Source organism: Meleagris gallopavo, chromosome 15, assembly GCF_000146605.3.
Source record: "Meleagris gallopavo isolate NT-WF06-2002-E0010 breed Aviagen turkey brand Nicholas breeding stock chromosome 15, Turkey_5.1, whole genome shotgun sequence".
NCBI lineage: Eukaryota > Metazoa > Chordata > Aves > Galliformes > Phasianidae > Meleagris > Meleagris gallopavo.
Window position 1 is genome coordinate 6,499,920 of NC_015025.2, and position 15,153 is coordinate 6,515,072.

General features: G+C 36.5%; 1 protein-coding gene across 1 annotated transcript in view; it reads right to left on the reverse strand.

Annotated features, from left to right (window-relative positions):
- Positions 1-1,769: 1,769 nt before the first annotated feature.
- GABRA6 (gamma-aminobutyric acid type A receptor alpha6 subunit) overlaps positions 1,770-15,153 on the reverse strand; it is a 25,486-nt gene continuing 12,102 nt past the window's right edge. Inside the window, exons 7-8 of the mRNA XM_031555686.1 lie at positions 7,608-7,868; positions 1,770-4,126 (exon numbers count right to left, since the gene is read on the reverse strand). Of these exons, the coding sequence (XP_031411546.1) occupies positions 4,076-4,126; positions 7,608-7,868 (312 nt within the window). The 3' untranslated portion in view covers positions 1,770-4,075. The remainder of the gene's footprint in view (positions 4,127-7,607; positions 7,869-15,153) is intronic.

Consider the following 15,153-nt stretch of genomic DNA (forward strand, 5'->3'; position numbering starts at 1 on the left):
CTGCACCCCTGAGGGTTTTTTGTCCTTTTTTCACTGTTACAATATTCTCATGTAGAGACTTCATAGGGTACAGAGAGATGGGTTTGGTCTTTGGGGTTTAATTCTTTAGTTTAAAAAAAAAGAATCTCTGTTTAGCAGGCATTCCTGACTATAGCTTTTATTTGCCTTAATACATGTAATTACTGAAATTTGTAGGCATTGCTTTTTAGGCATCTCAGTCCATGGTAAATGGATTTAGGTAATTTTTTGTAATAGGTTCACGTGATCATACAATATCCTGAGTTGGAAGGAAGCCACAAAGACCAAAGAGTCCGGCTCCTGGCTCCACAGAGCACTACCCAAAATCAGATCCTGTGTCTGAGAGCATTGTCTGAATGTTCCCTCACCTGCGGCAGCTCGCAGTTACTGCTTTTTCATGTCTCCATGAAGATCCACCTGAAAATCATTCAGTTAGTGCTAAAAGATGCCTGACTCCATCTGTGAGACACACGTATGCTGACGTCTGTCAGCAAGCCTCTGTCCACCTTGTCAGAGTCGCACTATTTAAAAAGAACTGTTTCTGATCATTCCCATTCTGTTACATCGTGGCATTCAAGTCCTCACAGAATAGTCTAAGGAACTTTGTAATTCTCCTATATAAGTTTCCCAAAGAGATTGCAAATGCTCTCAATTGACTTAAATAGTGATCGGTTCAGTCAGTGGTCGGGATGAGGATGGAAGCACGCAGCAAACAGCAGAGTTAGAGCTTCAATATTTCTCTTACTATTATCTGTTTTACAACCTGTAACAACCTGTGACTTCTTTGCTAAGAATCTGATTTTTAATCTTCTAACAATTCCCCTCATGGGGCATTGGGTTTCCACGTATGTTAAATAAACACAGACTTTTATAGCCCTTAGAAATGTCATCTTCTAACAGTAGCAATTTCCTTATTTTCACTAAAATAAAGCTGCCATTCAGTTATGGTAATGCGGCTTATTTAATGTACATTAAGAGTAGGCATAAGTATCTCAATAAAGAGTGTTAGATTGCTAGTTTTATTTAGTCATAAATTACAAAATATTTCTATCTGCTCTATGAAAACATTATTATAAAGAAAGCAGATATTTTGGGGGGAGGGAGGAGAACAGCCTTTGCAATAGTATTGAATATGTAATTACATACAGCCTAAAGATATTTGCTCCTTAAGGCATGTAAAGAATTTAGTACCTTAAAATAATTAAAAATTACTCCTATTTATAAAGTAAAAAATAGTCATGACTGAGGTCAGGTGATGTTTTTGTGAACTGAAGACCTCTTCAACATGATAGAATCCAAATGCATTCTGATTTAGTTGAAGTGCCCGTTTCTTTGTGTTACAAAGTTTTGCCATGTTGTCCTACTTTCATACAACATTAAATACACAGGATTAGGGTTTTTCCTCAGCTGTGATTGACTCTTATTTTACAATTGCAAGGGTGATTTCAGTTTCTTTGGATTCCTCTATTTGTCTTGTTTTAGAGCTTGCATGCCAGAAAACACATCTAAGTCTCATTCATGCTTTATCAGTAATTGTTACTTCAAACACACTTCGCTGACCCTCAGTGACCATGACTTGTATAAAACCACTTTCTGAAAAAAATCTATTGATCTTTATTCTTTGTACACAAGCACCACTCAGCCATGGCTGAGTAATAATTTTGATGAGGTGATGGAGAATGGAGTACTTTACTGTCCAAATTTCTACTCGTTCTGCTTGTGGATAAAGAACTTCAGTCTTCACAGATAGACAACATTTATGCAGAGAGTTGAAATGCTTTTTTACTGATAAGAGTTGAATCTTGCAATAATTACTTTTATAAAGAAAGCAAATAAGCAAATGGAGAGCGTTCTTTTCATGAATTGGAAGAGAATAAAGACCGTAATAACTAAGCAGCAATAAAATCTCCTCCGATTTTTGTATGCATATGTACAAGAGAAAGACATTGAGCTGGTAGATTGACAGGATGCATCAAAAAATCAAAACACTTGGCAGTACTTGATAAGAAAAGCCTATTGAGGACATTCATGTTACATCTATGCTTCATGGATTTATCCAAGTCTTGCTTCAGGTTCTGGTGATAGCTAGTCTTTGAGCACAGCAGTGGATGATTTGGTGTGCCATTGCATAGTTTCTAGATCTTAAATCTCTGAATTTTCATCTGGTTTTGAAATTATGAAAAAATGTAGGGGAAGAGAGAAAAACCCACAAGGATAATAAAGATTATTACATAGTTGAGGTTTCTAATTTTGTATGATATAACTCTGTTACTGTGTTCTTAGTTCTTGTGTTTCTCGCCTTTCGGTTCAAGCAGTACATATGAAAGATAAATTCAAGCCCCATTCTGACAATTTTGCAGGATTGTGAGCTAAAACCAGCACATCCTTTCTACTGGGATGGATACAAAGTTAGGATAGTGGTGAATAATACATTGCCACTGTGTGACAGGTCAAGATAATTGCTTACCTTCTGCACAGTGTCCTGTTTCCCACAGTAAAAAGTGCCATTTTACAGAAACTTTAGTTTCTGCTCTTCCCATTGCAAGGCAGTCAAAAATAATGGGAAAAAAATTCCTTAATTTCCTTTAATTTACATTAACTAGAGAAATAAATATGGTATTTGGAGATTGCTCCTTTTGGAGTCTTTTCAGTGAGCCCAGGACAAGGGTAAGCTCTGCATCCATTCTTCGTTAGCGTGATAACCTGGTTAGCCTAACTTTCCTGTATATTTCTTAATTATAACGTCTGTATATTCACTGATTACACAGTAGCTCATCAGGTAGTTATAATTATTCTAGTATCAGTGAAGCCAGCAGAGCACTTAACAATCTATTGGGGCTGATTAACCAACCCCTAAGTACTTTTTCAGTGACTAAGATATTTACTTAGACAAAAGACCTTGACTTTTTTAAATCAATTCAGCATTTCATATTACACTTCAAATAATTTTAGGACAGTATACTTCAATTTATATTTGGCCACATCTGAGATCTGTGTGCATTATACCTGCAACAAAGGTGGCTTGAATTTGATTTGATGAGGCATATATTTCCTAATGATGTAATTAAGAAGGACTATGGAGATGGACGATAAACCAAATAAATATAACTGCTTTTGTTGAGAGAGAGAAATAAAATCCACACTGCCTTTCAATTCTGAATTTGCTGGCAATAATGTGCCTCTGGAAAAAGTTGTAGGGAGTCTGCTATGTGCAGGTCCAAAAAATCTGCTGACAAAACAGAACTTGTTCCCTAATCAGCAATGAAGATTTTCTTGTACTTAGCTCGATGGGTAGCTGCATCTTTCCATCCATTCAGCCTTTGACCATGAAAACTTTCTGGCATCAGTGCTGTACTTCCAGAAGTTGCTGCCCAGAAATTGCTTGTAATTAGATTGTAAACTACCGTGGTCACTCTCAACAACAAAAAAATAGTGCAACTAATCAGCTAAAATACATAACCAATCCTTTTTATTTTGTTCCTTTTATTTTTTTTCCCCCACAAAAATTGCCTCAGATTAAAGGATATGAAGATAAATTACAGAAAACCAGGATTCATCATTCATCTGATCTATAGAAATATTACAACAACGCCATGGGACTTCAAATCCCATTCATGGGATTTTTTAGCACTGGGGGCCAATTTGGACTGCACATCAGTGTGGGTCCTTGCATTTCAGTGAAAGAATGCTAATTTATACGAGTTTTGAATGTGGCTTCCTTAAGTAATCCTCACTGCATTTAGGAGAAATAATTCTATTATTTATATTTTATATCAATGTAAACATTCAGTTATTTGTAACAGAACTACAAGAAATACAAATCTTTTCTTTGACCACTGAACAAAATAATTTAACAATAAATTCTATATTAGAATCACCATAAGAAGTCAAAATTTTGTTAGAACTGTGCAGTTTCGATCTTTATTTGTCCAGTGTTTGTTTCCAGGTGATATCCAGTATAAATACTCAGTGTTTGAAAACTGAGAGCACTTGTTTCCTTTGAAGTTACTTTAACTCCAGAAGACCTTGAGTGATTTCTTTTAAGCACTGCTGTTCTTCAGTTGGTCTGATGATCATTTCGGAGGTGCATTGCAGTAGGTTCAAAAAACTGGAGGAAAATTTAAGAGAGAAGTTTAAGCCGTCATTTGTCAATAGTGTAAGTAACCAACAATATCACCTGGCTTCTGGCTATCTCAACAGGTTTAAAAAAGAACTACATTATAAGGGAGAATCTTCTCAGAATCTGATGCTCGTTAGCTGGATCATCAAAGCTCAATTGTAAGTACATATCGTAATGACTACTTCCTACTGAACATCATTTTTCTAGTATTCAAACTGAAGCATAATGCATAATATGTTCTGTAAGCTTTATAAATATCAACAAATTGGAATTAGATACTTCATAAACTCTTGTTTGTCTGTGCTTCTTTCTTCCCACTTGACTGTTCATCACTGGCATTTCATCTTCAACCTGCTACATAACTCATTTTCTGCCATGATACTGTGCTCTGTGTGTTCAGCTTTTGTCTAGGAATCAGCACATTTACCACATTCAATTATATTTTACCTTCTGTCCCCAGTCATAAAAGCTGGCCTCTCTGCCTGTTTTTCTGCTGTTTATCATTAAAGTTTTAACATCATGAGCTTAACACAGACATCGTTCTGTGTTTTATTACGTTAAAAACTGTAATATAGTATGATGAACCTAAACACTGGGGCAGGTTACTTTAGGAAGGATATATGTAAGGGGAAATGAGAACAGTGCATGCATTATGAATGACGTGACAAACAGACCAAGTACTTATAATTAAAAGGACACATCTTACATTCTAAATCAGGTACGTTTTAAAATTATTAAAATAGAGTAAGCATGCAATTCACCCCTCAAAATCACTATTATAAATTAGGGTTCATCTCTAAGACCAAGATTTAAGAAATGAATAGCAAAAAAGTGTATGTGTGACAAAATAAAAAGAACAGCTTTTTCCTTTATTGTTGGAGTGTTTGGTTTTTGTTTTTTTTCTCCCTTCAGAAGCTTTTCTATTTGGATAATCTGGACAAACGTGTATTGCTTGTTCCTATGTAGAGCTTTCTCTGGATGGCAGATACAGAAAAAGACATGCCATAGAAATGTGTATTTCATTTTCCATGGATGTCACATCCTCAAGCCTTTCATACAAATTAATTACAAACTGACCTTATGTAGTCAGGGAGTAGTAATTCCTCTTAGAGTAATTTTAATGCTTTAATTTTTCATATAATAAATGGGACAGCCCTGCTGCCATTATTAAACATCTGTCAATATTTCTGCACAGAAAATTTGTTTATTTTGGTGAACGGACTTGATATTTTTCTATTTTTTTTAAAAACAGAAGCCAAATGAGCTCTAATTAGTGACTCAAAAAGAAAAAATTGCTAATATACCTGAAATATTTCACAAAATACACTCTTCTCATAGAGTCATATTTCATAACTGAGTAATACCATATCAATACTAATTTTTTTGGCTTGAGACTGTGACTGAAGTTCATATGGCCTTTAAGAACGCCATGCTTCATTCACGTAACTTTTGTATCTCCTCTGTTTGAATAGAAAGGCTTACTTTTTAATTTTTTTATTTTTTTTTAAAGCAAAAACAATCTTGGTTTTTCTTGAAAGTAAGAACTCCTAAAAGGATAAAGTGCATCAAATTAAAAACCTACTAAGGTATATCATGATTATTTTAGTTTTATAGTTTTTATATTTCTATATATTAGTTACAACTGAGCACACTAACAGGAAAACATAATTCATTAAGAACTTGAGCAATGATTTACATAACTGTTTAATTCTTCACCACTTGAATCACCCTAGCTGTTAATATTGTTCTGTTCTCTAAATCTTGTTGCTGGATTTCTGTCATTCTAAAGAATCAATGCATTTGTGAGTAGGTTAGTGAGCTTGTGAAAGTGGAATTTTAAAAGTATCTACATTCAGCTCTAGGTCTTAGTTCTCTGAAATATTTTAGAAGCCTAGTTCTGATATAACTATTAATATACAAGGTTAAATATAAATATTTCACCACTAAGAAGGGAAAATGGCAACTATGTTCCAAGCATTTCTGTATCTAAAATGTGAATGGTTGAAGGAAATCACTGAAGTTATGGCAAGCTACACAAGCTAAGAAACTGGCCTCTAAACAGAAGCTGTAATAAATATACAAGAACTTTATTATATTTTCCTTCTCTGATTGATATAACTAATGTACACACTTAGTCAATATTTAATAGCAGGATCAGTGTCTCTGGCACAAATGCTAAATTTAGCATTGGGCAGATTTTGAGTGGCCAGGAGGTAGCAGCTGTGACCTCTTGAGAGAGACATCTGCAGGAACACTTGCAAGAGACAGTGCCTCCTATCTTCCTGCCCTCCTGATTTCACATAAGCTGCTTGGCAGCACAGTCTCTCTTAGAGAGATAGCATTTTCCAAATCATACTAGTAGCAAAAATCAGCAAAATTAGGGGCTAGGAGCCTCTGCTTCAAGTAGAGTCAAGATGCCATCCATTAGCTGATCAGCACCATCTTGAACTTCAGTACCTTCTGGCTCTCCAAGAGATTTCCCTTGGCCTTCTTTACTTCTAATTTAGGAAATGAATGTTAAACTTGCACACTGCTTATATCAGATTGCTAGCCCCTGTTATTATTGATACAGGGACTTTGTGCTTTCAGTACCCTCCAAACACCATCATTATCTCTGTAGCTGTCCTAAATAAAGCGAAGTGTACCAATCATTTTGACTGCAGTGTACAGTGAGATTCAAAAACTATGGCAACAAATAAAGCAAATGAATATATGTTTTTCACAAAAGAGATAGGGCATCATTAGTTGTGTTTAGACAAAAAGGAAAAATAGAGAATTAAAACATTAAAGACTAGAAGTTTTATAACTGCTTGAAAGCATAAGCTAATCAGTGACTGTACCAGAAATGCTCAGTCTTCAGGGTACACAACTCCTACAATTCACGGATATCTGAGGACTCAGTAACTCTCAGCAAGATTCAGACAAGCTTAAGCAAGGAATTTAGCAGCTTTATTGGCATAAAATGGTTCCATTATAAGGAGAAAGAGGAAAAATTGGTTTTAAAAAGCGTAAAAACAGGGACTCTCAATTCACAAAGTGTATGTTGCAACTGTCTTAATATCTTAGCATATATTAATGTTCTCCTTTTGATATTAATTTCCTTTGCTGCATTGCTGCAATAGTTAATTTTACCATTCCCTGTTGCAGACAGGAAGATGAAAAAATGGGAGATTAAGATTGATGTGTTTGCTGAGAATGGTGTCATACATTGTCTTACATAATTTTCCTTGTTCTGTGTTCTGTCATAATGTAGAAGGGTTTACGTTTCTCACCTTCGAATAGGCTTTCTACATTTTGATGGAAGGGACTGTTCTAAGTAAAGTTTATATTACCTTTCTCTAAAAAAGAAAGTACTGGTCAACGGAAGGTGCATCAGCAAATGAACAATTTAAATAATACTGGCAAACTAAACATGTTAAATATATACATTACAAGCGTATCATTATTATTCTGAAATTTTAATACTCACTTCCATAGTGTCTTTTGAAAGGTAGACGACCCAGTATACCAAGTTGAATCCTGCAAATGCCACTGGGAAGAGGATCCTAGAATACTGGTCTATTTTACTTGTGCCTCCAACTGGTGGTGGTGCTGGGGGGGCTGGTGGAGGAGCAGACACAGGTTGACACTGGGATGCACTGTTTGATATTATGCTGGCTTCAGGAGACTGATCTGCCTGAGATGTTACAGAGTTTACTCGCTTCTTCAGGTTACAGTTGGAGTCAGAATGCTGAGGAGAAAAAAGAGAGAGTTGATTTATGGCTTCAGAAATCCTAGGTTTCCTGCTTGTTACGCTTCTCTTCTATCTTTTGCTTATAGAGCAGAAGACAAATACTCATCCCAACTATTAGGGGACTATTTTTATTTTATAGTAAATTAAACTCAGTGATTCCTGTATTTTGTGAAGTACTCATAGCAAGGTCCAATTATTCTTCAGAGAGTTGTATAACAGTTCTTAGAATTTACCTCTTAGTTGCTAGGCTGACATGTATGTTCATTATGTACAGCTGTTTTATCTGGGGGCCAACTTGCCATTTTTTTCTATGACCACATAATCATAGAATGGCCTGGGTTGAAAAGGACCTCCAAGATCACCTAGTTTCAACCCCCTGCCACACATTGGGTCACCAACCACCAGACCAGGCTGCCCAGAGCCACATCCAGCCTGGCCTTGAATGCCTTCAGGGATTGGGCATTCACAACCTCCTTGGGCAACCTGTTCCAGTGCTTCACCACCCTCTGAGTGAAAAACATCCTCATAACATCTAACCTAAATCTTCCCTGTTACAGTTTAAAAGAGTTTTGCAAGAGCTTAGAGGTCAGAGATTTCTCCTTGTTAGTAACCAAAAGACTTTACTGATGGCTGAGAAAATGCACAAAAATTCTTAAAGCATCATGTTGTTTTTTTATTGTTTTTTTTATGAAGTACTCAGGTTCTCTGACAATAGGGAGCAGTATAAATTCCTTAGATTCTTACAAGCAACGTAACATTTTGGTTGAGTTGATGTCAAAAGTTTCATCAATAAAAGATGGCAAAACTTATTCCCAGATAGCTGATGAAAAATATTGTGTAACGTAAACAGTTATTCCTGGGTTTGAATAAGCAGTTCTTTTTGTCAGCAGAAGTATATAAGTTGCTCCAAAAGTAATGCCCCCTATTTATTTCCATGGAAGCTGCAACAGACACAAAGAAGACAGTATTATTTGGCAGAACAAATTTTCAGCTACAAAAGAAAAATTTTTCAGCACAGTCACCATTATCAATGCATTTTTGCAAGCAATGAACACGAGCCTGAAAGCCACACTTGTAAAAAATCAGCACCAACGGAGATGGCCCACTGTTTCACAGCTTTGATGATGGCTTCATTCCTAGAATACTGTTGCCCATGCAGTCTTTCATTGTCTCAAACAGATGGAAAATGGAAGGCACCGAAGCCACGCTATATGCTGTGTGTGTTGTACAACAGTCTAGCCAGGACTGACTGTGCTTCACAGTCTTCAAACTGGGGCCTGGTATTATTGTACTGCAAGAGAACTGTTGTCTTCTTCTCAGGCCTGACTTTGGAATTTCAAGCCTTCAGCTTAGTCAGCATCATGATGTAGCGATCAGTTGATGGTTAGCCCGGGTTCCAGGAAATCCAGAAAGCTATTCTGAACATGGCTTTACCATGCACATTACTTCATGAACTGAGGACTGTGTCCTGAACTTTTCTTCAGTGAAGAATTCACATGTTGCTACACCGCGCACTGCCATTTTGACTCCAGTTCATAGAGGTGACATCATGTCTAGTCACCAATAATGATATGATCCAGGTTCTGCTCCTCTGTGAACATTCATGGGACCCACCTGGCACAAACTTCGCAATATTCCAAGGTTTCCACCATCATTTCCAACATATTGAAGCCAATATTCAGCTCCATACAAAGTTCTCTGGTTGTAATCTGTCAGTTTGCATGGATAAGATGACTTGAGACCCTCTTCATTTTGAGGTGTGACAGCTGTGCATGGCCATCCAGAACTTGGCTTATGTTTCGTGTCACTGTTGCAACTGCTGATACGCAACACCCACCACTTCATTGGACTCACATTCACTGTTTGGACTCCAAAAATATTCAGTAAGAGTCAATGGGTGCAGTTTTTTCCACATGGGAGAATTCAATTCCACACCTTTGCTCCATATGCATTTCCGTGTCAGATGCCATTTTGTCAGACTGCCCTTCTGCTGCCATCTGTCACACAGCAACAAAATGTAGTGGAATACTGGTAGGTGGGAAGGTTTCAACATCTACTGTCATCCCATGAACATCTGCCTCTGATGCTGTGGTCTAACATAATAAAATAGGAGGTATTACTTTCACAGCAACCTTCATAGACGACTGAATGAAGTTGATGAGGAAAATTTTAGGCAGTGTAAATAATACACAGTACAACAGTGTGTAAGTAAATTTAAGCAGAATAGTAATGTTCAGGTGGTTCAAGATAGCACATCAAAGACTCCAAAGTCATTGTTTCTGAGTGATTTAATTACAGTCATTCACTGAAATTATTGTCAGCATTTTAGGGGTTGATCCTGTAGGATATCCATGCAAGGAAACAGATTTTAGTCAGATAAATTATGGGGTTAGTAGAAGGAAAAGAAACATTTTCTGAAATAGACTGCCTACACATGTACTTGGGCAGAATATCTAGATAAAAGATGAGCATTATCAGATATTATCCTGTTAGCAGTATTAGTGCCAGATTGTGAGAAGAAGTTAGCACTGCTATAATATAATGCTAAGTTCTCCTCAGGGATGGATGGACCAGTATCTGCAGAGATTAGGGAGGATGGACTCCTAACAGCTGAATTTAGTCTACATAAAAGGCAAAGAGAAGGATTTATTATTTATTTTTAAGGTATTTTTGTATATACATATATCGTTTAACTATTACCTTTTTTTTACTTGCTAGAGCCCTCCCCCTTGCACTACACATTAAAATGTCCTATTCTAGGTTTGCACCTCTCTGGAATGCAGATATTTTTTTTTTTATATTTTCCAGTTATACAGAAGTAACAGCTTTAAATGGAGGATGATCTACAGATGTGTCACAGTAACAGAAAGAGGGTTATCCATTTCCACTTGCACTAATCATAATAGTAATCCCACTCTATAAACAGGCTGACTGAGCCTGGGCCACTGCTTTTCAGTCAAGTTGCTGTTCCATTTTGCTTGTATGCCCTATGTTGAACTCAGCGGTGGGAGTTGTAAGGTACCTTGTTTTTCGCTTTGCTGCAAGATAGCTTGACTTTCTGTGGAGAAGGAGTGATTTCTCAAAAGAGAACCTTAGACCTTCTCATCTGCAATATTCTGATATAAGAGGGTGAAATTCTGCTCTGGATCACTCAGGCATGAATCAGAAGTTACTGTGCTGATGTGATGGAGTTAAAATAATTGGTAGAGAAGACGTAGCACAGGGTCAGTGGATTATGTTAAATATTGAACATATTTTAGAATGCAGTAGTAAAATCATTGTGATCCTTTGGATAGGCACTTGAAAAAGGGTAGCCCCGGTCATAATTCTATTTATTAATTAAATTTTATATGCTGCAATAGAAGGAGGATTACCTTGATATGATTTCACTGTATGATTTCAGAGTAGACAGAATAGGAAGATCTGAAGTCAGGTTCCTAAGTAATTTCTTACACTAACATGCTCATGTGCAAGTCCAGAAAATAAGGGTCAAGACTATTTTCTGTCTACCACGACTCAAGATACAGAAGCCTCAATTTATCTGAAAAGAGTAATTAACATGTTTCTCAATTTGGCAAGTGTCAGCAAACCAGAGTTACTGCTGTAGAACAACCCATACTTTTCATGAGAATTTACTATTAAGCCAAGAGGAAGAGGCAGCAGGAAGAGATCGCATCGTTTCTTACAGCATTTGCCTTCTGAACAGCAGCTGCAACAATTTGTCTACTATATTTAGATTCCACTGTTCCATTTGACAGCAAATTCTACCTACAATGACATCATGACAATTTGGAAAACAAAATACAAAGAACAGAAATGAGTGCTCTATTCCAGTTCCTGTTTTGCACACAGTCACTCAAATAGTGAAAACTGTTTTACAAACAGCATAAGCAAGAACAGGAAGCCTGAGACATGGCACACTGGATCATAATAAAAGAAGGCATTTTATTCATTTACTGAAACTTGATACAGAGGAGTACTCTTGCACTTACACAGAATGCTAGTCCCATCAGGCAATTTAACTTGTCACTGAATATGACTGCCTAGTGACACAGAATAGCTTGCAAAATTGATGCTTAATGTGAGGTACCATAAAACTGGACAGAGATTGCTAGACATACAAACTAATAAGGTATTGTACGGATTCTTCTGAGGTTTTGCAGCTCAGCTACCTGATGCCCTAGAAAGCTCACAGAGTATCCTCGTCTGTAAAGATGCTGCTGATCTCTCACAGCTCTCATCAATATCACTAGAATTTGCTCATATTCAGAACATCTTAGGAGGCTCTCAGCAAATTGTTCTGCTTCTAGATATAAAAAATACAGCATATATAACCTTAGACTAAATGCATTTTTTTTCTATTTTCTGTATATGCTAATTGTGGTGAATGCTCTAAAGATAGTTTTAAAATATATATATTTTTAATTCTCTACTGTTCTCTTTTCATTTATACTGCAGATGTGTATTCTTACTTTCAGTTTAGCATAGCATCTAGCAGTGGAATATCTTACATATACACGTGAATACTGACTAATTTTAAACATATGTATGCCCTTACTTTCTCTCTTTTCTGCACTTATCTCCCTTTCTGCTGTGACTACCATGCAGTAAGAAAGAGTTTTGATAGAATAAACCGTGAATGTTTAGGAAAAAAAACCCTCTCCTTTTCTTTGAAATTTATTGGATTAAGACTATTGAATTTTGCTGGCATCACAATAGAGAAAAAAACAATAAGAAAAAAAGATAAAAACCCTAGGATCAAAGCTCCATGTCTGTACAAGGCAGAAAACTAAACTGCATATTTTTCCCTCCTGCCTCTCTCTCCATCTCAGTAGATACAGTTTCAGTAATTTCAGTGATTCATATTACGTACATGAAATCACATACTAGTAACATAGCTCCCAAAGAGCAAGTTAAGCACGGTTTATCTCCCTAAATCCTTCTCAGACTTGCCTCTAACATACAGCAGCATGATCTGTAAAACCTCTGCTTAGCTGCTGAATGATCTATATGCAGCACCTTGCAGCAGGGAAGTTCACTACATTATATAAGGTCTTCTTCTGGGCATGCATTAAGGTACGTCCATATTTACTGTCATGTGCAATTTAAGCACCCATGTCGTGTCAGAGATTTGTTATAACCCATAATTTAGAGATTCCTTTACACATCTCTTTTGTGGGATGTGATTAAAAAAATGTGTGTTATAAATATTTGTAAACAGCATTCTGTATGGTTAACAGCTGAATGTAGTTTAGGCATCATTAATAGTCCCTAGCTTCGGGCATATCTTTAGGCATTCTAAATTTCCTTTCCTAGACGTATTATGAGTAATTACCCACCACAAAATTGTTTTTTTCTTTGTGGTTTACCCTGGTAAAAGGGCTAAGTTAATCAACTGGAGCATGGTAAAGCCCTGTTCAAATTCTTCCTTAACCTGCAGAGACTGAAACTCATGTCTCTAAAATTATAGTCTAAGCCTCAGGTGAACGTGGTTTGAGGAAGAGTGTTACTTCATTACTCATTTCAGTATGATTGTACCATAGCAGAGTCTCGTCCTAAAATTTAGACGCAGAACATCATAAAACTCATAATTAGCACAGAGCCTCTGTCAAAATATATATTTATGTTGAATTTAAATATGCCATCATGTTTGGACACTTTAACTTATCAGTGTCAGTCTAGAGCAATCCCTGATGTTTAGTGGGAGTCTGAATTCGAAGTAAGGAGAAAGGAATGAAAATTCTGCCAGTGTGCAGTACAAACAGCACTACAGAGCTTTTATCCTTCTGTTATTTGACTTACTTTTTTTTACTGCCCCCCTGCAATAAAAAGGGATTAAACTTCAACAGTGAGCAAAAATATCTAAAGCCAAGGAAACAAATTTTCCATCTGTATTTTTTTTAATATATGATTTCAGCTTCTTCTCAGTCTTTCTTGTTGCACTGCATTTACTTTTCCAATCAGATAAGTATTTAATTTGGGTGGAACCCAACAATCTGCATTTACTTTCCTTGTATAGATGACAAAAAGTCAATACAATCGCAAGTTGTTTCTTGTTTTAAATAGCCTACTTGATACCCTGCAGTTGTGCAGAAGCAGGAAGGTCTCTTTAATTTGATAAAAAGTGCCATGTTCTCAGATAAGGCTTTTAATGCATGTGGCTTTTCTAGGATGATTTCATAAAGGGTTGTTGATAATCTGAATAGAAGCGCTCTCCTTTCAACTGTACTACAATTCTCATTAAACATACTCACTGTATTCTGACGTAATTATATAAAACTAAATCCTCTCTGCAGAAATGACATATGGCTGCTCTGCAGTTGGGCAGGGCTGTTAAAGAGAATGAGAATCCTCTCCTGCTCTAGCCATGTTATTTTGAAAAAGAGGTACAGAGCAATATGTAGGGACAAGAGAACTCTGCTAGCAGCATTTCACTATTCCGTGCTGTTTTCTTTTAGAAAACAATCATAATCAAACATCCCTGTAACAATCTTTTGTCTGCTACATGTAGTGTCTTACATGGAAAAGCTTTCTTTTAATCCACGGTATTTTCTCCCTGTCCTGTCCTGGGTGCTCTCTGAACATCTTGCAAATCATTACTTCAAATGGTGCACTCCAAATGGTATCACCAATTACCCTTCCCTTGCACCTCTTAGAACTAGAGTTTTACTAGATAAAGAAAGACATAATGATGAGTTAATAGGATTAATGTAAGAAAAGTATATTTGAAATGAATTAAAAACCAAATGCCAAAATGCTTTATGTACATATATATATATGTATATACATTAATAAAAAAAAATAGGTTTTGACAAGCTAGAGCAAGCTTGTCACCATATGAATAAAAGGAGGCTTCTGTCAGGGTCCAGATGATCACCCAGCTTGTTGCCATCATATTTTGGAGTGGAACACCCATAGTTTTGTATTTCACACAAGGATTGCCTGCAGCTGACAGAGAGAGCAAGCCAAATTCTGCTCTGAGGTAAATAGAGTGGTTTGCCTAGAACCAGAACAGGCATGCTGGGCTGTCATCAGTTAACAGAGCAAGCAGTCACAGCATTGTAACTCTCACTGAAACCACTCTGTTCCAGAAACTTTAGGAGAGTTTCTCCTACTTCGTTAGAAAAATAGAGCAGAATTTTGTCTTCTGCCATTGCTATTTCCTGAATGTACAGTAAAAACCTGAGAAAAAGAGTTGTTACTTGAATAATGCAAGATTTTGAACAGATTTAAGTAGACTCAAGAAGGCTTTTGGATAGCAATTTGTAAATTTTTTTTTTTT